Below are 24,209 nucleotides of genomic sequence, written 5' to 3' on the forward strand. Positions count from 1 at the left end.
CTTGGAATGACGCTGATATCAAAACAACCCCTTTTTATATCAAAAAAAGTTTGCCTTATTTGCTATGCGTAGGCTGCCATGAAACTGAATATTATGTACTAGTTCGCGCCCGCAGCTTTAGCGTTAGAAATCTCTTTCCCAACGGCGGATGGGGGGGGGGTTCATGGGGGATATAACCACCCTCTGAGGTCCTTTGCTGGTTCTAGGACAACCGTAGGTATTTTTCTCAACTCATTGATTTTAATAAGATTAACATCTATATGGACAAAAGAGAAGAATTAAGTTTCTTACTTTATTAACGTTATTTTACAATAAATAAGCTTCTAATAACAAAATATACAATTACAACTATCTTAAACGCAGTATTTAAGGTATAATTACATATTGGTTACATGGAACTAGTTTACAATCATTGAATGATAAAAAAAAGAAAACAAAATGAAATTAAGTACCTACCTAAATACAATTTAAATAATAACAGGAATAATATAAGCATGCATCAATTGTCTATATTATGTTTTTTTAAATTCATTTTATAATGTAAACAAAATATTTCTTAGTAAAATAAAATTATAACGAACCAAATGTGGATTGATTATTTCTTTACGATATGATAGATTCTTAGGTGATAAATTAGATATTAATCAATTAATTATTTTATTATTAGGTACCTGATTGTGATTAAGTATATGGTATTGTTATTACATAATATTATTTGTATGTGTTTAAATTTACAGTGGATTGATATGAACTGTAATGCTGTAAATTTTCATTGGCTAATGTAATGAATAAGAGGGGGACCCTCGCTTTTTATTTTTTCTATCATACATAGAAGGAGAATTGGGTTAAAAGCTAGCAAAAATCCGTCTTATGTAGGTATTAACAAATAAAAATTAAAATACTTATAAAAAAACCCCACAACCACCACCACCTTTTACAGAAAGGTCTGCTGAGAAACTCCGTGTCGCACAAAGAGCAATGGAGCGAATAATGCTCGGACCCTCTGGACCTAAAGAGAAGAAGAAACGAGTTGATCAGACAGATGACTAAAGTGAATGACGTAATAATAGAAATAGAACGCAGAAAGAGGAAATGGGCAGAACATGTTGCTATAATGGACCACAGTCGTTGGGCGAGGAGAGTCCTGGAGTGGAGACCCCGTGCTAACACCCGCGGTAGAGGACGACCACCAAAAAGATGGACAGACGATATCCGGCAACAAGCTGGCGTAAACTGGATGCGAGTGGCAGTGGATAGGCAAGACTGGAAAAGTAGAGAGAGAAAAGAGACAGAAGACGGGCGCTATAAGGGCTGATATAGATAGAGAGATAGCCAACCCCGGGCTACATCGTAATGCCGTCGAACTTTATAAATAAATTATAATGATTAAAAACTTCCCCTATATAAATTTTAATTCAATTTGCGACAGAGCACGTGAGCCGCTTTCAAATAAATGGAAAATATTATAAATAACAGATTAGAGTGGGCAGTTAGGCATGGTAAATCTGAAAACATGGTTCTTTTAATCGGGAATAAAAATAGCCGAACTAATTGCGAAAAGGGATAAGTTCGCTTTTATATTCATGATATTTATCTTAATATTTGACAATGAAATTGTTTTTACTTCTTTATATAAGTGTACAGTCGAAAAAACTGAATAATTTACCAGGTTGGAACATCTAACATCTAGTAGCATGAACAGTTGTGATGTTCTGACGATAAACTCTGGTTGAGTTCGAAACTATACGGCGTCGTTTGCTGGTGGTGATAGGGTTTGCGTGATTTTTGTGTGTTCTTACAGTGTGAAGGTGGAGGGGGTGCATGAACACACATTTGTTACACAGTCGTAGATCATATGGTCACGGGTGAGCAAAGTAATTCTTTATAATTAATTGATATGGACCTCCGCAAAGTAACGCAAGACTCAATAACTTTTTTTTTTTTTTTTTTATTAGACTGAATGGCAAACGAACATGTGGGTCTCCTGATGGTAAGAGATCACCACCGCCCATAAACATCTACAACACCAGGGGTAATGCAGATGCGTTGCCAACCTAGAGGTCTAAGATGGGATACCTCAAGTGCCAGTAATTTCACCGGCTATCTTACTCTCCACGCCGAAACACAACAGTGCAAGCACTGCTGCTTCACGGCAGGATTAGCGAGCAAGATGGTGGTAGCAATCCGGGCGGACCTAGCACAAGGTCCTACCACCTGCAAAAACTATCTTATTTAAAACTATCTACGGTCTAGCTTAGATGTCAATAAAAGACTTATAAAACAAATAGAAACAGCCAACTCTCAAACAGTTTTATTTAAACCAACTCAATGACCACTTTACTCCTCGACGGTACTTCGCTAAGAAAGCACTTCCGTGCGCGCCTGTACTGAAATATGACACTTCGATAGAGAAATGAAAACCATGTAGTGATATAAAAGAGGGTTCTTAGGATGTAGTACTTATACTAGGGTTCCTTAAAGCCTGTCTTTACAATACATTTGACAACAGGGCAAAAACGGAACCCTTATAGTTTCGCTATGTCTGTCTGTCGGTCCGTCTATCCATCCACGGCTTTGCTCAGAAGCTACCAGTGCTGAAAAGCTGTAATTTTGCACGGATATATTGTAGCAACTATGCCGGCAAAATTGTAACAATTTTTTTTTAAAGATTTTGTTTTTATAGTCTACCTCCCATAGACGTAAAGTAGGGGTGATTTTTTTTTTCTCGTCTAACTCTATAGTAAGGGGTATCGTATCGTTGGAAAGGTCTTTTAAATCATTGCGAGGTTGTAAGACGATTTTTCGATCTAGTTGTCTGTTTGCGAAATATTCAACTTTACAAAGCAAATTTTCATAAAAATCGAGTGTCTCCTCCTCTAAAAGCTAAACTGTTGGTTTTAAATTTTGAAAAAAATCATGATGGTAGTAAGTGTATCAAACTTACGAGGAAAACTATAACGGCTAAGTTTGCTTGAGAATTATTAGTAGTTTAAGGGGCTGTTTCACCATCCATTGATTAGCTTTAACTGACGGTTAAATGTGATGCCGTCTCCGTCTATTCGAACAAAACAAATAGAGACGGCATCACATTTAACCGTCAGTTAACACTAATCAATGGATGGTGATACAGCTCCTAAGAGTATAAACTTGGAAGATTCCTAACCAAATACAAAATTCAAAGAAAAATATTACTTCATTTTATCGTAATGGCCACGGAAAATCTTGGGCATGTCCGACACGCTCTTGGCTGGTTTTTTTAGTATTCCATACTTAAAAGACCGCAGAAAACTGCACAAACATGTGAAGCAATTCAATGGCGTTTGAAGTTCCCAATCCGCACTGGGCCCGCGTGGGAACTACGGCTCACGCCTCATGTTCTGAGAGCCTGGTCTAGGTGGTAGGACCGTCGGCAGGTGGTAGGACCTTGTGCATGGTCCGCCCGGATTGCTACCACCATCATGCTCGCTAATCCTGCCGTGAAGCAGCAGTGCTTACACTGTTGTGTTTCGTGGTGAAGAATAAGACAGCCGGTGAAATTACTGGCACTTGAGGCATCCCTTCTTAAGCCTCTAGGTTGGCAACGCATTGGCAATACGCCTGGTGTTACAGATGTTTATGGGCGATGGTGATCTCTTACCATCAGGAGAGCCACCTTGCTCGTTTGCCATCCAGTCGAATAAAAAAAAAGGTTCACTAAGTCAAACGAAAGGCTTCTGTTAATTATAACAAAATATCCTGGATAATATAATATTAATAACTAGGCGTTATCCGCGACTCCGTCTGCGCAGAATTCGTTTACCGCTATCCCGCGGGAACTATTCAATTTCCCGGGATAAAAACTATCCTATGTCCTTCTCCGGGACTCAAACTATCTGTATACCGAATTGCATCTAAATCGGATCAGTGGTTTAGACGTGATGAAGTAACAAACAACAAACAAACAGGCTTACAAACTTTAGCATTTATAAATTATTAGTGGAATTAAACGTTTATTTCAGGCTTTGGCCCTATATACATCATGTTAGTTACATTCTTATGATAATGATAGTTATTTCATTGAGATAGAATTGTATTATTGAAAAAAAAAATAGCCAAAGTTCAAAATTCAAAATTAAAATAATGTACTCCTAATTTTTAAATAAGAGAAGAAAGAAAGAAAACTTTAGGTACATATTATAAATTGTAAACAACAACTCAACGTAAACATTACAAGAATAACATGGGAATGTCTACAACACAATCACAATTGTACCTACATAGTATTTATGCGACCTTAATTACTCTTATTACCGTAAACTGCTTCAACTTTGCCCTCTAGCCCCAACATTGCCTGATTCGATTCAGAGTCGATGACTAGCATCCTTCTAGGTTTTTAAACGTTTACCCTCCCGCAATAATAATTCTCGTGTAGATAAAAGTTTAAAACCCATAAGAGTGCTAAGTTATCGACTCTAAATCGAATCAGGCAATGTTGGGGCCAGAGGGCAAAGTTGAAGCAGTTTCTAATTTCGAACTTGTATACTGTAATTGTTGTAATATTAAAGTTTACATGCAATTGGCATAAGTAGGGTCATGTGTCCAACAATGAAACTTAGGTAACCAGTGAATCATTGCGATATTTCTAACGTGCCACGTTGCCAGATCGTGCATATATTGCGTAAGGACACCCTTAAAAACCCCCTACTGTACTCCAGTTTGCATCGGCGTAACGTGGAGGAACACGTATCTACGGAGCCTTTTCAGTATTATTGGCACAAAAGTAAATATTTTTAGCATTTTTTGAAGATTTTTCATGAAATTATGGTTATAAATTCAATATATTTGATACTTTCCTAACATTAAACATATCTCGTAGATTATCGTGGACTAGATCACGTGTTAAAGTGACACAATTTAGCAGGCAAAAATTCGAGGTTAATATAAAATACCTTGGGTAGTCAACAGTGAAACATTTACGCATGGGACATTTAATGAGGCTAATTAAAGTTAAAGTAATTAAAACTGTTTTGATTATATTCGTGCAATTACATAAATACGTCTTAAAATTATGAAACAGAATAAATTAGTTTTCACGTTTCATTGTTAAATATGTAATGTTTCATTCTGTACACCACTATGGACACAGTGAAACATTTCCCATTTTTTACTTTTTTTTTTTTGATGACTTACTACAGATTTCTAAAGAAAACTGTATAATATCACACGAAACCCAATAAAATTTAGTAAGTACTGTAAAAAATTCAGACTTCTATCTATCAAAACAAAGATTTATGAGATTTTTATGTGCTTTAGTAGGGTCAACCCTACCTACAAAATTTCATTTAATAAAACTTAGAAAAACCAAAACATTACAAAAAATAAACAAAAAACAATCTTTAAAATATTTGCTATGCCTTATTTTTGAAAAGTGTTTTTCAATAAAAAGTCACATCGAGATCACTTGCCTTCTTTCGATAAAAAAAACTGTAGGAATTAACAAACAAATCTCGTATTTTTGCTGCAGGAAGCATGCTTCAAATTATGTCGTTTATAAGTTACTTAAACAAGGAAAAATCTTCAGAAATACCAGTTCTAAATGACGAGGCTATAGCTACGTCTAAATATACATATAAGCAGCAAGCGACCGCGATAGCGCCTCGGCCAGTAGCATCCAAACCAGTTTAAATAACTGACGCATAAAGTGGAAATAAGCAACTTCTATATCAAAATGTTATTAAAAATTGCTGTGACATTATCTTGTTTCGTCTACATATGGGGGTTGGAGATAGGTAATTTTGCTTTTTTTATTTTTATTTACATTTTCACACCTATTTTGGTAAATAATAATGGTATTTTAAGAAACATGACAAACTTTTTATATCATGCTGTTTATAACAAGCAGGCCTGTGTTCATGTTCTGGTTACTATGTGTTTGTGTTTAATAAAGATTGTCATAGTATCGTAATGTATTGTATTTTAGGACAGAAGGTGGACGCTCGGTGTAATTTTTTTTTACTTGCAATATTTGTAGGTATGTATGTCATCGTTTATTAGCATTAGAAAGAAGGTAAGCGATCCTGACGTGTTTTATTGATAAACACTGTTGAAAAATAAGTCGCAAAGGAAGTCGAAGGCAAAAGAAGATAGAAAAGAAATGAATTGTCTTTTTTGTTTTTTGTTTATGTACAATTGGTTTCATAACAGTAATGATGTAATCATTTATTTGTAATCTAATAATATTATAAATGCGAAAGTTTCTAAGTCTGCTTGTTTGTTTGTTACTTCATCACGTCCAAGCCACTGAACCAATTAAAATAAAATTCGGTAGGTATACAGATAGTTTGAGTCCCGGGGAAGGACATGGGATTTTTATCCCGTAAAATTGAACATAATGGTTCCCGCGGGATAGCGGAAAACGAATTCTACGCGGACGTATTCGCGGGCAACAGCTAGTAAATAAATAAATCATCATCATCATCATCCAGCCTATATACGTCCCACTGCTGGGCACAGGCCTCCTCTCAGAACAAGAGGGCTTGGGCCATAGTTCCCGCGCGGGCCCAGTGCGGATTGGGAACTTCACACACACCATTGAATTGCTTCGCAGATTTGTGAAGGTTTCCTCACGATGTTTTCCTTCACCGCAAAGCTCGTGGTAAACTTCAAATGTAACTCCGCACATGAATTTTGAAAAACACAGAGGTGCGAGCCGCGGTTTGAACCCACGACCCTCTGCTTGAGAGGCGATAGGTCAAACCACTAGGCCACCACGGCTAAATAAATAAATAACTAGGATAATGTCATTTACATTATTTTTCATCACACTTGCTAGTCAATGACGTTATTCCATGCCTGTATACTAAATGACAATGGCCTCAATTGTTCCCGCGGGAATTATGGATTTACGTGCCTCATCCGTGGTGGCCTAGTGGTTTGACCTATCGCCTCTCAAACAGAGGGTCGTGGGTTCAAACCCCGGCTCGCACCATTGAGTTTTTCGAAATTCATGTGCGGAATTACATTTGAAATTTACCACGAGCCTTGCGGTGAAGGAAAACATCGTGAGGAAACCTGCACAAACCTGCGAAGCAATTCAATGGTGCGTGTGAAGTTCCCAATCCGCACTGGGCCCGCGTGGGAACTATGGCCCCAGCCCTCTTGTTCTGAGAGGAGGCCTGTGCCCAGCAGTGGGACGTATATAGGCTGAGATGATGATGATGATGATGTGCCTCATCACGAGCCATCAGGAGTGGACCTGTAGTCGTCTAACTCACCTACGCACTACATATCGGGCTTCAATCCCTCCTGCTGGCTCGTGCTGAGGCACCGACTTCAGACTGGTAGAAAAATATTTTCATGCATTTTTGTAGTCGGTTCAATTTTAAAAGCTTTTATTTAACTTGCCCTGTTTGTTCTTGTTTTTTGGTCAAATCTTGCAAGTTCATTTTGGCCCAAATCCAATGGTCAGATTGGCTTGAAATTTGGTATATACCTAAAGTTGGATGACAATCCAAACAGTCAACAAAAAGTAAGGTGGGCGAAACAAGCCGTATTGTATTAAAAATGCAATTATAACAGATTTTCTTTATTTTATTTCAGGGGACGCTTGCGAGGCGGAGGGCAAAACGGTGGGCACTTGCGAGACCATCAATAAGTGCCCTTTTGCGTATAAACAACTACAAAATTATAAAAAACCCAAGGTACCTAACAATGGTTTGGGACTAGTTAGTTATTACCAAAACTAAGCAAAGCATTATTGAATTAGGCGTTGCTTTGCGGAGGTCCATATCAATGAACTAAAAGAATTTCCTTGCTCACCCGCGACCTTACGATAGCTAAGCTTATGCAAAATATGCGTGTTCATGCAGTGCAGTGGGTGGGTTTGTGTGTGTTCTCACAGTGTGGAGGTGGAGGAACTGCATGAACACGAATATTTTGCATAAGCTTAGCTATCATAAGGTCGCGGGTGAGCGAGGAAATTCTTTTAGTTCATTAAGCAAAGCTTGTACCTTCAGCTTGTACCTATGGGTACGAGTACAAGCTTTGCTAAGTTCTGGATTAAGTTGGTGGGCGATTATTTGAGCCTTTCATCCGCCTCGATTTTCTGGTCTCATTTTTTACGAATTGTGTAGATTTTGATGTTGTTTTCGATTATTTGTTAGTTCCTGTATTTCTACCAGATAACTAAAACTGTATCAGAATATTCAGTCATTTTTCAAAAAAAGTGTCCAGAAAAATGAGCTGGTTGAAACAGCAACTTATCAATTCCTTGAACTTCCAGATGTGCAAATGGATGGATAAGACCAGGATTGTGTGCTGCCCTAGGGGTAACCCCGTGTGGGAGGTCGGAGAACTCAGGGCCTTCTTCGGAGGGACCCAGAAGGGGATGCTGCAGGGTCGCGATATGGTAAGGACCACAATCATATCGTATGCGTCTATTAAAACATATTTCAGAGTTAAGATTGGTTTTTTGGAATCTTTTTGTATTTTTTATTTCAATTTAAAATATTTTACTTTTACGGTCATCCCGTAAAACCTAAATTGATTGATTGGGTTCGATTCCCAGTGATGGTCTTATTTTTCTGGTTTTTCTGTGCATCTATATTTCAGTTTGTATTTTCAATTTATTTCAGAGTTGTTGGGCACCTCTACAAAGTATCTGGCAATGTAGGAAGTGATTTCTAATGTCATTCTGAACAAAATATTGTAAAAATAATGATGGGCAAAAATGTATGGTTGGGTACCATATCCCAATCACGAATAGAATTAGAACGTGTGTAGGCTTATTGATCCCAACATTTGCTGTAGTTGCTATTATCGCATGCTTAGTAATAAACGGTCTTAACTCAAAAATCGTGAATTTTGGTAAATCGAGTTTAAAGTTCAAGTAATTAGCACTTCTCGTTTCCATTGAATTATTTGGTAGGATTTAATTTTGTATACTATGTTTTTTATAATTACTAACGTTGTATATAATGTCTACTTGCACTTTTTTCTTATAAACCGATTTGTTATTATATATTTAATAATATTGCTAAGGTTTAAAAAAACATTGTTCATATATCACTTTATTACAAATGTAGCGAAATAATAAAAATAATAAATGATGCATGTCTTAAAACAACACCAAGTATTCAAGGATTATTTTTAATAAAACGAGGCAATCCGAATTACATCACTTCATCGTGCATTTGATTTTTGTGCTAAAAAGAAGTTAATCCAAATATGCTTTTATTTGCTTAAAAGTTATTCAAAATACTCATGTTTTCCTTCTTGCAATAACGATCTATCTTCAAATGGCTCACGAAAGCCAACTTCTTGCTCGCAAGTAAGTCGGAACATGACTGAAGTTAGCTGCTTTAGCACCAAATGAAATTTGCAATTTTGTTAAAAGTAAAACGCACCAAGTCGTGCTATCTCTTTATAATACCCGATTTAGGCTGGTTTAAGAAAGAGAGCCGATAGTGCTCTCAGATATAAGCCGTTTTAGTACAATAACTAATTTTACGCCAATTTTGAGTTAGGCCCGTTTAGTACTAAACATGCGTTATGATTTATGACGACTAGACTGTGAAGGCTGGGAGAAAACGGTCAAGCGTGAGTCGGATATACGGGAAATAGCATTGCAACGCATGCGGGGCACAGCTAGTGTAGTAATAAACGTGTGTGTGTATATTTGAAGGCTAGTAACTCTCTTCTCCGGGGTTTTTGTTCACGTGGTGGGCCAATCAACTTTTTTACCGGCACTAATCTGTCCGCAACATTTTTCAAACAATTGCAGATTTTGTAAGTAAACATGTTTTTTCTGTAATTTGATGGTGTACATCGGGGTTTCTCAAACTTATGGCTCCACGTACCCCTGTTAAAGTTTCTAGACGACAGCGAACCCCCCGCCCCCAAGAAAGTTATAAAAAATTGACTGTTGGAGAAACTAAGGTTATTTTATATTTCAACCATCATCATATATAATGTACCTATACTATTTATTTCAATAAAAGGTTACAAATATAGGTTAGAATCCTTGCCAACGAAAATACAAACTGAAACAAACAACAACAAATAAGTAACAAATTTGGAGTTGAAATAAAAAATACAAAAAGACTCCAAAAACCAATCTTAATCATCTTGCCAGTCTTGCAGCCACCATCACATAAACCTTGTTGCGAACCCCCTACTAAGTTCAACCTATTAAACCGTGAAATATCTTGTTGGAAGTACGATTTTTTGGTAACGCCGAGACAATTTTGGTAACGCAGGAGACGCCCAAAGTGTCGGTAAAATAGTTGACTGATGTATACATGAGATTTGTATTGGTTATATGCTACAAGTTATATGGGCCAATTTGCCCATCATTCTTTAGTTTTATAGTAGATTATGATGAATTTGAGGTGAAATTTTATGACGTTTGATAGGTGTTTTTTTTTTCAAAGCGCATATATCCAAATTTCATAGTTGGGGTCGTTTTTACCTGAGATAGATCTATATTAAAAAAACTTTCAGCCTTTATTATTATAACAACGAAGGTCTGGCTGCCGTGCGATCTTGGTCCATAAGATTAGAGAGCACGATAAATATGAACTTTTCCGATAAAATATGATGGAAAGCCATTATCTGTATTGTACTTTATGTCGTGATGCTAGGACCAGATTCAGTTAGGGATGGGTTATACTTGCTAAATCGCGTACCAGGGCTTAAAAGTACCACCTTCTCATACCAGGTGCAGAAGCCAGTTTTTATCAAAATACTTTCAAAGTTTTTCTGTCCAACGCAACGAGTCGAATACTTGCTTCCTTGCAAGTTTAAATTAAACCTTGTTGTTATACAGATAAGATTCAAAATATTCCAATCAAGACGTAAAATAGGTACTTTGAAAGTATTTTATTTCACGTATAAGCACAATCTGAACCTTATGTGTATGAATATAAGATATAATTTTCGAGTTCGACGTAGTAGTAGTATATACTTCGAAGGGACAGTATAGGTACCTACTTTAAGGAAAAAAACTTTCAAGTCTTGCAAGTATATCGGGTCGGTACCTGGTTGGTATACTTGCAAGCCAATACCTGATATCAAAACCTGGTAACGTAAATACGCACCATCTCTAGATTCCGTATTGTCCCACAGACATGCCGCTACAACGGGGAGATGCCAGCTCTGTGTTGCGACAACACCAAGGACGTGGAGCCTCCCCCCGAGCCCAAGCAGTGCCCCCCCTTGCCCACAGTGACAAGCAAGGCGGACGACATAGCTTTTAAAAGTAAGCCGAACTTGTCGAAGTTTATATGTATGTAAATACTTTATTGTACATAAAACACAAAAATAATACAAAAAGAAAACAACAAAACAAAAGAGTACAAAGGCGAACTTATCCCTAAAAGGGATCTTTTCAAGTTAACCTATACAGGAAAGGAAAACTTAAAGATAGGCGAACAGTAATTTATGCACAGTGAGAAGAAAGGAATAGGTATATAACATATAAATAAAAACACTTAGGGGCTGTTTCACCATCCATTGATTAGTGTTAACTGACGGTTAGGTGTGATGGAGTCTCTATTTGTTTTGTTCGAATAGACGGAGACGGCATCACATTTAACCGTCGGTTAACACTAATCAATGGATGGTGAAACAGCCCCTTAATAAACAACAATTAGTATGACATATATTATATAAATAAACAAAAATTATAAATAAACAATACATATAAATAAAAAATAAGTCAAGGAAGATTCGCCAGCACCTTAAAACCAAAATCTTCAACCAGTGTGTCTTGCCCGTCTTCACTTATGGAATGGAAACCACCACACTGACAGAGAAGTCTGACTCCGTGTTGTACAGAGAGCAATGGAGAGGTCAATGCTCGGGATAACTGTCATGCATCGGAAAAAGAATGAGTGGATCAGACGAGTCACTAAAGTTCGGGACGTGGTGGAAGAGATCGAGAGGAATAAGTGGAGATGGGCAGGGCACATTGCCAGGATGAACCTCGGTCGTTGGGCGAGGCGAACACTGGAGTGGAGACCTCGTGAAAACACTCGCAGTAGAGGGAGACCACCAATGAGGTGGAAGGACGATATCTGCCGACAGGCGGGTGGAGGATGGATGCATATGGCTGTCGATCGCCAGGCGTGGAGAAATGGAGAGGAGGCCTATGTCCGAAGACGGACGAATTAAGGGCTGCTATGGATGGATGGATGGATGGATAAATAAAAAATAAAAAGAATAAGATTACCTACTTCCACAGTTTCTTCAATCTATCCCTGAGCGAGGCCACAGACGGGGACTCCCTAATGAGCAAACGCAACTCGTTCCACAGCTTCACGGAATGGATGCTGAAAGATTTATAAAGTTTATAAAGTTTTGAAGGAATAATGGACGAAATAAAAAATCTCGTCCAAGGCTAGCCATTAGATTTTTAATTTGCTAGTTGTGTTCAAACATTGTTTTACGCAGTGAACGCAGCAGCAAGTGCTTCTTTTTTCTGATAACCATTTCTTTTTATTCACACGCATTCACCTGCTTGGAGGATACTATTACTATTACACTCCATAGATACGTTTTATGTAATCGCTGCGTTAGGCAGTTGTCTCACCGCCAGCGAGGAAACGATTGGCTATCGACTATTTTCTCGCTCAAGAAACGAACAAAAGATATAAGATCCTGTGTGAGTAAAAGAGACACATATATTAATAGTTGATCGCTGGCGGTTCACACTGCCGGCGAGAACTCGCTCTTACATCTTTTGTCGCAGCGACAAGAGCTATAAAACTCGCTGAGCTATAGATACTCGCTCAGCGATGTCAGCTTGGCGGCCGCCCCGCACGAGCCAGTCGAGTGGAGCGAGTAATCGCCCGTCGCACTTGAACACTCGCTTACAGCCAGCTACAAAACAACACTCGCTTCTCGCTGCTCACCCACTCGTTTCTAGTTACTCGCTCTACTCGCTTCTCGCTCATCGTCGGCGGTGGGACTAGTGCCTTAATAGCAAAACACTTAAATCGCTTTACAAACGCAACGTTGTACGCATAAAACAAAGTTGCCGTGTATAGTTTTAACGTACGCGTTTAACGGTTTTCATCACACTTGCTCGTAAACAGTGTCGTAACATGCAGGCTACCTTGGTTGCAACCCCCCAAATAAAACCCTCGACCTTAATGTGCTTCTCATGAAACCCGTGGTCGGTCGCATGAGTCATTGCCCGTACTAATGTTCATGTCATGAAGCCCGCGGTCGGTCAATGAGTTTGTTACTGCATGGCGTGCTGCTGCTCCGTGCGCGCGCTGCACACGCACGCCATGCACATGCTGCGGATTGCCTCTAATGAGCGCAATCAGCGGTATCGGCAATTTTTGATAAAATATTAGTTTTTCTTTTACAAATATACAATTTTACTCGCAAATGTGATGAAAAACATTGTATGTCGCACGGGCGGTACTAGAATTACGAACCGACTTCGGCTTCGGGCTTCTAATAGACTCTCGTTCGTAATTCCTTATTTACCGCCCTTAAGACACAATGTACTATAACGTACGCGTTTGCCGCAATAAATAATGCTGTGTTTTCGGGATATAGACGCGGCAACTCATTCCGTTGATCGCATGCGTCTAATGCTGTGATTTCCGCACGAAACAACCAGCGCTTTACAACATCAAGCGATACTCCGCGTGACAAGGAACCCACCATGTCCATTTCATTGGCCACTTGATCCATCCCTAGAGTTTATAAGTCTGTTTGTTTGTTCAATGAAATTCGGTGTACAGATAGTTTGAGTCCTGGGGTAGGACATTTTTATTTTTATCCCGGAAAATTGCGTAGTTCCCGCGGGATAGCGATAAAGAAATCCTACGCAGACACAGAGTCGCGGATAACAGGCTAGTTTTTTTCTAATAAAGCTATTTTTTTTTTCAGAATGTCTCGAATATCGTCGCTACGTTTCACCCTGTGTGGCAGATGAGTCGCAAGATGACAAGTTAGTTCGGGCGGACGGCTGCGGCATCAACCAGTTCGGTGATCGTATATCGGACGGCACCCCTGCAGAACCTAAGGAGTTCCCACACATGGTAACACAGCTTGTAAAGTCGGTACAGTTGATTGCGAGACAATGTGCAACGTAGCATTGTTTGACTATTCAAATGTAAGACTTTCCCTATCAATGGTAATGTTCGTAGCTTGGTGCGAAATTAAATTGTGCTGTAAAGGAAAAGTGGGTTAGGTTAGAACTGCGACCCTGGCACAATAGGAACTGCTCCCAGAAAAGTGAATTAGGTTAGAACTGCGATCCTTGCACAAAAGGAACAGCTACCAAAAAAGTAAGTTAGCTTAGAACTGCGAGCCTTGCACAAAATGGACTGCTACCAGAAAAGTAGGTTGGGTTAGGTTAGAACTGCGATCCTTGCACAAAAGGAACTGCTACCAAAAAAGTAGGTTAGCTTAGAATTACGAGCCTTGCACAAAATGGACTGCTACCAGAAAAGTAAGTTAGGTTAGGTTAGAACTGCGATCCTTGCACATAATGAACTGCTACCAAAAAAATTAGGTTAGCTTAGAATTGCGAACCTTGCACAATTATAAACTGCTCCCAGAAAATTAGGTTACGTTAGAACAGGAACTGCTATCAGAAAAGTAAGTTAGGTTATATGAGGTTCGTACAAATGGCATGTCGCACAGTCGTATCGTTCATCGCCTAATCGCATGTCTAAACGACACTTCGACCAGACGTGTGTGGAATTCCAGTAATAAAACCCATATTTTATCTCGTTATAAGTAAATAACCCTCCTCACAGGCAAATGATTTTTGGTAGTCGTCGTATTTGTTTTATGTTTTTAAATGGTTCGCGCAATGATGGTGAAATATCGCTAGATGGCGTAACTATCGTGAGGTCCGTTTGATGCATCAGTCTTGCTTGCGATTGGCTCATTTAGATAATCAGTAACCACAAGCATGACAGAAATGTCAAACGAAGCTCACGATACTTACGCCATCTAGCGATATTTCTTTTGTCGAAAAACCCTCATTGGTTGGTTGCAGGCGCTCCTAGGCTGCCGGAACGACTATAACACTGGCATACCGCCCCTGCAATGGGTCGCCGGTGGGAGCCTGATCAGTGACAAGTTCATACTGACCGCGGCCCACGTGCTATCACATCCTGACTAGTAAGACATTATGAATCAATACAACTTGCCGTGTTTACCAACTTACAATATAATCTTATGGCATAATGTAATAACAGAGTGTTTATCCAATTATAGTTAAACACATCATGCGTGCATAACATTAATAATTCGTTAACCGAGCGAAGCGAGGGTGAGCGTAGGTACTCCTGTCTCACTATTTACATAAAACAAACTTTCTGAGACTGGGAAAATAAAAGAAATGCATAAAGCGCACAAATTCATTTGACTACTTAGGTACTTATACAATTTCAGGAACTTAGCTAACAGAAAATTTTGCACCAAGAAGTAGTTCCCAACACCACTCCTATAAATACAGAGGAACATTCTGTACTTGTTCAATAAGATAGATAAGAGCAACCTTTGTTTGTTTAAACACTTTATCATGCTCTTCACATATTCTATGGAGAATGCTAACAGCTAAAAACGACTTTCAGGATTTTACGAAATTCCCACGGGCTGGTGAATAAAAAGGATTTGTATTTTCACTTTCAATTATTGACCCTTTTACCGTAACTATAATTATTAGAGAGTTCAAATTTGGCGAGCAAGTAGGTAATATTAACAGCTAAAATAAATTTTCAGGATTTATCAAAATTCCTATGGGATAGGGAATAAAATGGGATTTATATTTTCGCTTCAAAGTGCCCCTAACTCCGTAATTATAAATATTAAGGACTTCAAATTTGGCATGCAGGTAGATAATACTAATAGGTAAAAACTGTTTCAAAGATTTTCCGAATATCCCACGGGATAAAACGAATAAAGAGAATTTTATATACCAACTGAATCAGAAAACGCATAAGCTAATCCAATAAAACTGGGGACTGGAGATTTGGCAAACTGATGTAAATCTGGTAACAATTATTTAGCAGTGACATCCTGCTCATCCTGGCGAGGATCGTCTCCGTAGAAGGGAACTCCTCAAAAGTTATTGGCGCACGCAAAAGATTTTACATGATTGTTAAATTTCAATGACAATGCGTTTATATTATGTACACCGCCTGATGCTGCAGCCAGGGTCGTCTGCTGATGACGGAACTCCTCAAGGGCTGATAGCATAGATACGAAATTTTACACGAACGTTCAACGAACTGACACAATTACTTTGCCCACCCACGACCTTTATAATAGCTACTTTTGTGCCCATGCAATGTGTGTTCATGCAGTTCCTCCACCTCCACACTGTAAGAACACACAAATCACACAAATCCATCTATCACCACCACCACTTTACACTGACGCATTTCGAACTCAAAAAGAGCTCATTTTCAGAGCAACACAATCGTTCAAATTTTGCATAGATGGACCTAAAGTAATGCAGAGGTGCACTAGGGTGCACTACTTTACAATTTCTCAGGATATAATCCTATATGGTGTATGAAGTCGCGGGCAAAAGAAACGCGCAGTACTTTAACGTTTTCTAAAATTTCAACCCTGAATCAGTGAAGCAGGGTTTCAAAGCTGGTAAGAATCATAATTAATTACGTATGTAGGTTGATACAATTTCCATGTAATCCTCCGAAAATTAATCAAAACACGAAAAAAGGATCGCAGAAAGTAAATGTATGTTACTCCAAATTTAACGCGAGCGAAGCTGCGGGCAAAAGCTAGTTACATTATAAATTGTTAACTATTCATTGTTTTCATTGCAGTTGTAAGATTTAATATTACTAACCATCTATGGACATTGTGTTTGAAATAAATGGATTATTATTATTATTATTATTGCATACTGCATCTTTATGTCTATTTCACATTTTCGACTGCTCAAAAGTTAATTGGAAGAGTTTATTAATTAGGCAAACTTAGGGGCTGTTTCACCATCCATTGATTAGCGTTAACCGACGGTTGAATGTGATGCCGTCTCCGTCTATTCGAACAAAACAAATAGAGACGGCATCACACCTAACCGCCAGCAGTTAACGCTAATAAATGGATGGTGAAACAGCCTAAGTTTGCCTAATTAATAAACTCAAGTAGAAACGGGCCGCGATGTTAATTATTTTATAAAAAAAAATCGGACCTTCTTAATCTTATGATCTTAAGAAACTAATTAGTGATCCCTGGTAATAATATAAACAAAATTCCCTTGTTCCCCGTACATAACCAGCACTGGTAAGGGCCATATAAATAAATCCCATCCGAAATAAATAAGGTCCTGGCTTGGCCGGCCGTAATGGCGGCGCGCTCGCTTCGCTCGCTCGGCTCGCGCGTTTTGTGGTTGCAATCAATTGTACCGTCTATATTAATAATTTCGTACCGGTCTACAGTAGACTCGAAAATGCACATCAATTTGAAGAGCGTAAAAAAATTGTCGATCCGAGTTGACAACTTGTAGTCGGAAAATTCGGATTGTCGAGTATTTTCAAAATAAAAAATGTATAAATTGCTATATAATGGTGTTGCGGAGTAAACATGTCAATAATGTCACCAATGTGGCGTTGGTGTCACGTCATCATGTGTCACAGGGTCATATTCCGCTCTCCATTGTGATTGAGACCTCAGAGCGTTTTCACATTATCCGATCCGATATTAATTCGTTTTTAAATAATATAAAAGCCTATCACGAATAATCATTGGAGTAGACACATTAACTTATATATTAAGAAGTGTTCTATCAGACATTTTTAATTTTCATTCAATTTTTATGGAATAATCAAGAAAAACTATCAACAATGCAACGTTGCCAGCTCAGAAGGTATAAACGCTCCTAAATAGGAGATATTTGGCCCTTTGCAGTGTGGGTATGTAAGACAGTTATAAATGTACCGGGAATAAGGTACAAAATTATGTGTTTGCAGCGGAGCGATCCGTTACGCTCTGTTGGGGGTGAACAACAAGACTCGGGCCCGGGATGGCTTCCTGTACAATATCGTCAACGTAATCGCCCACAAGTTTTACGAAAAGGACAAAAAACCGCACGACATAGCGCTGCTAGAACTCCACAGGAGGTCAGTAATAATCTAAGTCGCTGTTTTAGGGTGAAGCGAGCCCGTTATTTTAGTTGTGAGTCGCATAATAAGGTACTCTACCTATTTGGTTATAAAAAGCTTTGCCATTAAATTTTTCATCACTTAAGCTCTGAAAGTTGAAAGCCGTGTTATAAATTCGATTTACATCTTTAGGGATGTAAGTAAATTTAAAAATCGAATGGTGCTCCTTTGTATTCACGAACTGGTAAACAAGGAGATTGTATTGCGTAATACTTACCTCCAAACGTCCATGCTGGCATGATGCTGCTGGCCAGTGCTGGCTGAATGTGCCAAAGCCAAAGAGCGCGAAGTCAATTAAAAAAAACCGTTTGGCGCGATAAATTTTCTCCGCTCTGTTTACATTTATAACGGTTTTTCTTTATTTCCTCTCATTTGTGATGAAAATTAGTGTTCAACTCGAGTGTAAATGATCAATCACAACCCTTGTTTATCAATCTACTATTGTCAAGCGTCTATTCAAACATAATTTAAGGGTGTCTTACAGGGGTGTGCAACCCTGCAAAGTGTTTGGCAACAGAATTTATAAAAATATTCCAACTCAGATAAATAAATATTGTCAACACATATAAGAAGTAGTTCTCTAAACTAAAATTAATTGAGTTATATACTGTAACCGAATTGAGGTGAAATTTGTACTTGTTTAATACGTGCTACCTAACATAGCCACGAATATCTAAATTTCATAGTTGGGATCGTTCTTACCTGTGTTACCATATGTAAAAAAAACTTTCAACGTTTATACATTAACAAAGTCTGGCTGTCGTTGGCTCCTGGTCCATACAGATCTTAGCAAATGTTTGAATCAATCATATAGCTATAATGATTAATCATCAGCCTGATCATCTGCTAGTGCATTAATGATGAGTCTTAAACATCTTTTACTGTTTCCAGAGTGACGTTGAGTGAATTCATACGGCCAGCATGCTTGCCTACATCAGGGTTGGAGGTGATGGACTCCAACAGGATTCTGGCGGGGTGGGGGGGAACCCTATCAGCAACGTCTTCTGAAGAGCTTTTGAAGGTGAACCCCACTATACTGTCCCACTGCTGAGTAGGAATAGAATTTGATATGCGAGCTATAATTACTGGTATTATTCGCGGTACTTAGTTCCTTTCGCTGTTCCTACGAAAGAACTATTGCATTCCTTCGCAGTAGCAAGCACTTTCAGTTCTTGCAAAGGAACAAGGGCAAAAATAAACGCAGTTCTTCCTTCATCTCTTGCTAATCTCTTGTGAAGAAACTAGCATGAGCGTCGCCAGGGGGGAGAAGGGAGGGCGGCTGCCCTCCCCCTCCCTAGAGATTCTAAAAAGTTGGCAAATGTAAAGCAACCAATAAACAAACCAGTCCAAAGTCTTTGACTTGACTTGCTTGATCGATCATTCCTGTACGGTCACGATCGTTAATTTGGGACCCATTTCGTGAAAAAGTGCTTTGAATTGCCATACAAAATAAGAAAGAAAATACATTTATTCACAATCACAACACAAGACAACAATATGATTAGGTACAAATAAACAACACAAAGGTATGTGTCATTTCGGTTGTGAATCGGACACTGGCTCAGCATAAGGCTGAAGCGTTAAAAACACCCCAGCGCTGTCTTTTCAGCCAGCACCGTCGGCAACCCTCGGATCGTTATTTACTACATAAGACTACATAAATAAATAGATAATATGTGAACTAGAAAACTAATTTATTGTGTGACTTTAAAAACGTAAATGTAAATTTATTAGGTACGTAGACATAATTAATTTTACAACTATTATTATTATGCACTTACTTGCCAAAACAAAAAAGCACTTTTGTGAAATAGTGAAATGACAGATATTCGATCTTAAGTGGGTCCAAATTAACGATCGTGACTGTAGGTGTAATTACCAATTCCAATAAATACCTACAATTCATACTTTTCTCATTCTCCATATCAACTTGCCCCCTCATGGGCCACCAGCTGGCGACGCCTTTGGGAACTAAATAATAAATAATAAGCCTTTTTATTTCCACATCAAACATTTTACAATTCAAGTACTATTAGTAGTCGTGTTATTACTTTTACTTATTAATCTAATGTTAGTAGGGTTAGTTATCTTTCTGTGATGCGGATCCCGTTTGGGTGAAGGCCTCCTCTTTCTCTTTCCACAATTCTCTATTTCTGGCGAGGGTCATCCAGTCACGCCCCGCTTTTCAACAATATCATCAGCCACCGTTTGTTGGTCTGCGACATTTATTTTTCCTAATGGCCCCTTCCAACTCGTTGCTTTTATGGTCCATCTATTGTCTTGGAATCTCGAAATATGACCAGCCCATTGCCATTTCACTTTTAAAGCCTGTGTTAAGGCATCAGTTAGTTTCGTTTTTTTCCTTATAATTTCTGACCTTATTTTATATATTTTCCTGATTTTTAGTATACTTCTTTCCATTGATCTCTGTGTTGTCTCTATTTTTTCTTTAACTTGATGTGTGTAAGCCATGTCTGACAACCATACAATAAGGTAGGCAGAAGACAGGTATCAATTACAGTTTTTTTAATATTTAATGTATAATCTCCTTTTAAAATCTCCTTTAAGGACCAGAATTTATTCCAAGTTATTTTACATCTTCTTTCCACTTCTTCTATATTATTTGTTGTACTGAAAGATACCTGTTTACCCAGGTATATGTATTTGTCTACGTATTCTATGTTTTGACCATTTGAACTTATAGGAAATCTTTGACTATTCGTAATTATTTTTGTCTTGGAAGCATTCATCTCTAGTCCAACTCTGGCACTTTCTAGAAGCAGCGAATGTATCATTTTTTCAAGTTCTCTAGATGTTTCTGCAAGTACAACAATATCATCTGCGAATCTCAAATGACTCAGGTAAATGGCACCTACTCTCACTCCCTTGGTTTTCCAGTCTAATTTCTGAAATACATGAAATAAATGCCTTTGGGAACTATCTATTGCGAAAAAAAAACGCAATTATAGCTCCTTTAAAGAAACAGCTAAAGGAACTACCGCGACTAATCCATAAGCGCACATGTGGCCAAAAGCCATTTACTTCTACTGGATAACCTGGAAACTACCTATAACAGAATCTTCTGTCAACAAAAACATGCACACCAAAATCATACCGAACAAATGCTCAAATCATCATCATCATCCCAGCCTATATACGTCCCACTGCAGGGCACAGGCCTCCCCTCAGAATGAGAGGTTTGGGCATAGTTCCCACGCGGGCCCAGTGCGGATTGGGAACTCACACACACCATTGAATTGCTTCGCAGTTTGTGCAGTTTCCTCACGATGTTTCCTTCACCGCAAAGCTCGTGGTTAAATTTCAAATGTAACTCCGCACATGAATTTCGAAAAACTCAGAGGTGCGAGCCGGGGTTTGAACCACGACCCTCTGCTTGAGAGGCGATGGGTCAAACCACTAGGCCACCACGGCTTCCCAATGCTCAAATAATCACCCTTAACTATGCTAACTTAATGTATAAGTACTACTTTACTGTACTGGAGACTGGAGAGTTAATTTATTATTACTCAATAAACAAAACGCGTCAATGTAGTGTGGTGGTGGTGATAGATGGGTTTGTGTGAGGGTGGGGAAACTGCATGAACACGCATATCTTGCATAAACGTAGCTATCATAAAGGTCGCGGGTGAGCAAAGAAATATTTTTAGTTCTATGAATTAAATTTGACTAGTCGTCGTCTCGTGATCATGGCGCATGCAACTGTGACGAAATATCGAGCTTCGCTAAAATCGAGGTACGCGGAACAAAACCCGAATTAATTCATAAAATTAGTAATGACCGCGATAGTCTAAACTAAAATAATGTGTTATTTTAGTTCATTGATTAGGACCTCCGCAAAGTAACGCCTGATTCAATCAATTATTTAATTATTACCTACTCGTTGTTAGCATTACAGTCCCGATTGTAGTTGTAGTTATGTTTCGCCTAAAAATCACGAAAGTTCAAAACATTATTGATATGTGGTGCTCAATTTTGCAGGTGTACATCGCAGAGTTGGATTATGAGACGGACTGCAAGTCGCGCTTTCCCGATAATGTCAAAAAAGTATTTCTAAAAGACTCCATGCTGTGCGCAGGCACCGTAAATGAGGACAGAGCTGACTCATGCCGCGTGAGTACATTTATAATAATAACACCATTTATTTCAGGCATAGACTAACATACATAACAAAACACAATTCTGAAATCTGACTAGGTGATTAAACGGCGTGACCCTGTTTTAAATCTACAAAATTATGTCTACTAATGCAAAGCTGGCTAATACCAGGCCCGCGGGCCACAAATTGGCCTGCCAGGATATTTGAATTTGCCCGCCAACGCGTGGATCGGCCAGGAGACAAATTTTTGTAGTTACGTACCTATCGCGGCTTCGCACATAAATCCGTTGGATCCAGCAGTTGAATAGAAATTCTGGGATTTTACAAAATTCTCGTGGGAATTCACAAAAATTATATTATGATATTCATTGACGTTGCACTTAAATCAACTTTCCCTCATGACTCTAAGCCCAGCGGTTGAGATTTCAAGATTTTAAACCCGATCCGTGACGGGATATCCGGGGATCCTGAATGTCGGGATAAAAAGTAACCATTATGTTATTCCAGATGTCGAGCTATTCATTGAGTGAATTCGCATAATTTTATCAAGCGAGTGAATTAGCTGGGACAGGGAAAAACCGACGCGGTTAGGCTAGGCTCAGAACTATTCATATTTAGTTATGCTTTTTAATATTATGCGGATTAATAATTATGCAAAATAACCTAACGCCAATTTCAATTGGGAACGTTACGTTATGCGATTTAATTTAGACCAGTTATAGGCTAAGTTGATAATTATGATTGGTTTTTTGGAGTCTTTTTGTATTTTTTATTTAAACTCCAAATTTGTTACTTTTACGGGTATCCCGTGAAACCATATCGAAAAACAAGTTAATAATAATAAGTTAGTTAGTTAGTTGATAAGTTGATAATGTTTTTCATCATAATCAAAGGGTACCATTTCAATATGTTTAACGTTTTCGCTTCCAGGGCGACAGCGGAGGCCCCCTGATGGCACTGGCCCGTGACCTGCACTGCACATACATCGTCCGCGGCGTGGTCTCGTTCGGGCCTGGCTGCGGCTCAGGCCTGCCAGGCATCTATACCGACGTTAGGGCCTACCTTCCTTGGATCGTTGAGAACGTGTGGCGCAAATAAGGTGATGTGACTAGGATTTTGTACGCAAATAAGGCGATGTGACCAGGATTTTGTGGCGCAAATGAGGTGATGTGACCAGGATTTTAATTACGACATCCTAATGCCATATTTGTATGTCGTGATGTATGGCAAAATTGCCATCGTAGGTAACGAAGAACGCAATAAAAGATATTAACAAAACGCAGTTACATATTAGCACTTTCTAGTTTAAAGTGCAGTAACTTCCCATGTTGTGCTGCTTAAAATTCAGAACTATTTTCATACCAAAAAACCGAAAGTGAATTTATATTTATACATAGTCAGTGCAGTAATTTATTAATTTTCACGCTCTCGAAAGCGTTATTTCGCGATTACTGCGTTCTTCATTACGAGGACAGAAAGGTGAATCCTTATTTTGTGTAGTCAATGCATTTCTTGGGGCAAACAAAAAAGGATGTATTTTTAATACTCAAATTATTTCTTTACTGTGAAAAAATAAAACGATCATAAATAAAACTATGTAGTTTCATTTAAACTAACATTATTACAAAGGTGTAAACTGTCTGTTTGTTTATATGACTGGGTTTACCTGTGGATAGTCAGAGTTGTAGTAAGCTATACTTAAACAGATTCTAAATATATAATACTAGCGTGAGTTTGCCTTTGGAATCCAAAAGCTTAATGATTACTTGACCTAAAATGTATATTTCAGAATATTTTTTTTTTTAATTTATGACTGTCTAAGCATTTTACATTTCCACTGAACGTATATATAGTTACATGTTTAGTTTTAGTTTTCTAACTAAGGGACCCCAATACCCCCATACATCCCTGTATTATTATTGTTCTTTTCATGTAATTTTTTTTCTTCG

At 38.4% G+C, this 24,209-nt stretch overlaps 1 protein-coding gene across 1 annotated transcript; it reads left to right on the plus strand.

Moving 5' to 3' along the window:
- Positions 1-5,623: 5,623 nt before the first annotated feature.
- LOC141442997 (venom protease-like) lies at positions 5,624-23,866 on the plus strand. The gene is made up of 10 exons (XM_074108210.1): positions 5,624-5,768; positions 7,579-7,679; positions 8,261-8,386; positions 11,104-11,236; positions 13,885-14,036; positions 15,005-15,129; positions 17,952-18,101; positions 19,035-19,164; positions 22,143-22,274; positions 23,191-23,866. Exons 1-10 carry the CDS (start codon positions 5,708-5,710, stop codon positions 23,356-23,358), a joined length of 1,278 nt encoding a protein of 425 aa, XP_073964311.1. The 5' UTR covers positions 5,624-5,707; the 3' UTR covers positions 23,359-23,866.
- The last annotated feature ends 343 nt before the right edge of the window (positions 23,867-24,209 follow it).

This window comes from Choristoneura fumiferana, chromosome 26 (genome assembly GCF_025370935.1).
Source record: "Choristoneura fumiferana chromosome 26, NRCan_CFum_1, whole genome shotgun sequence".
NCBI lineage: Eukaryota > Metazoa > Arthropoda > Insecta > Lepidoptera > Tortricidae > Choristoneura > Choristoneura fumiferana.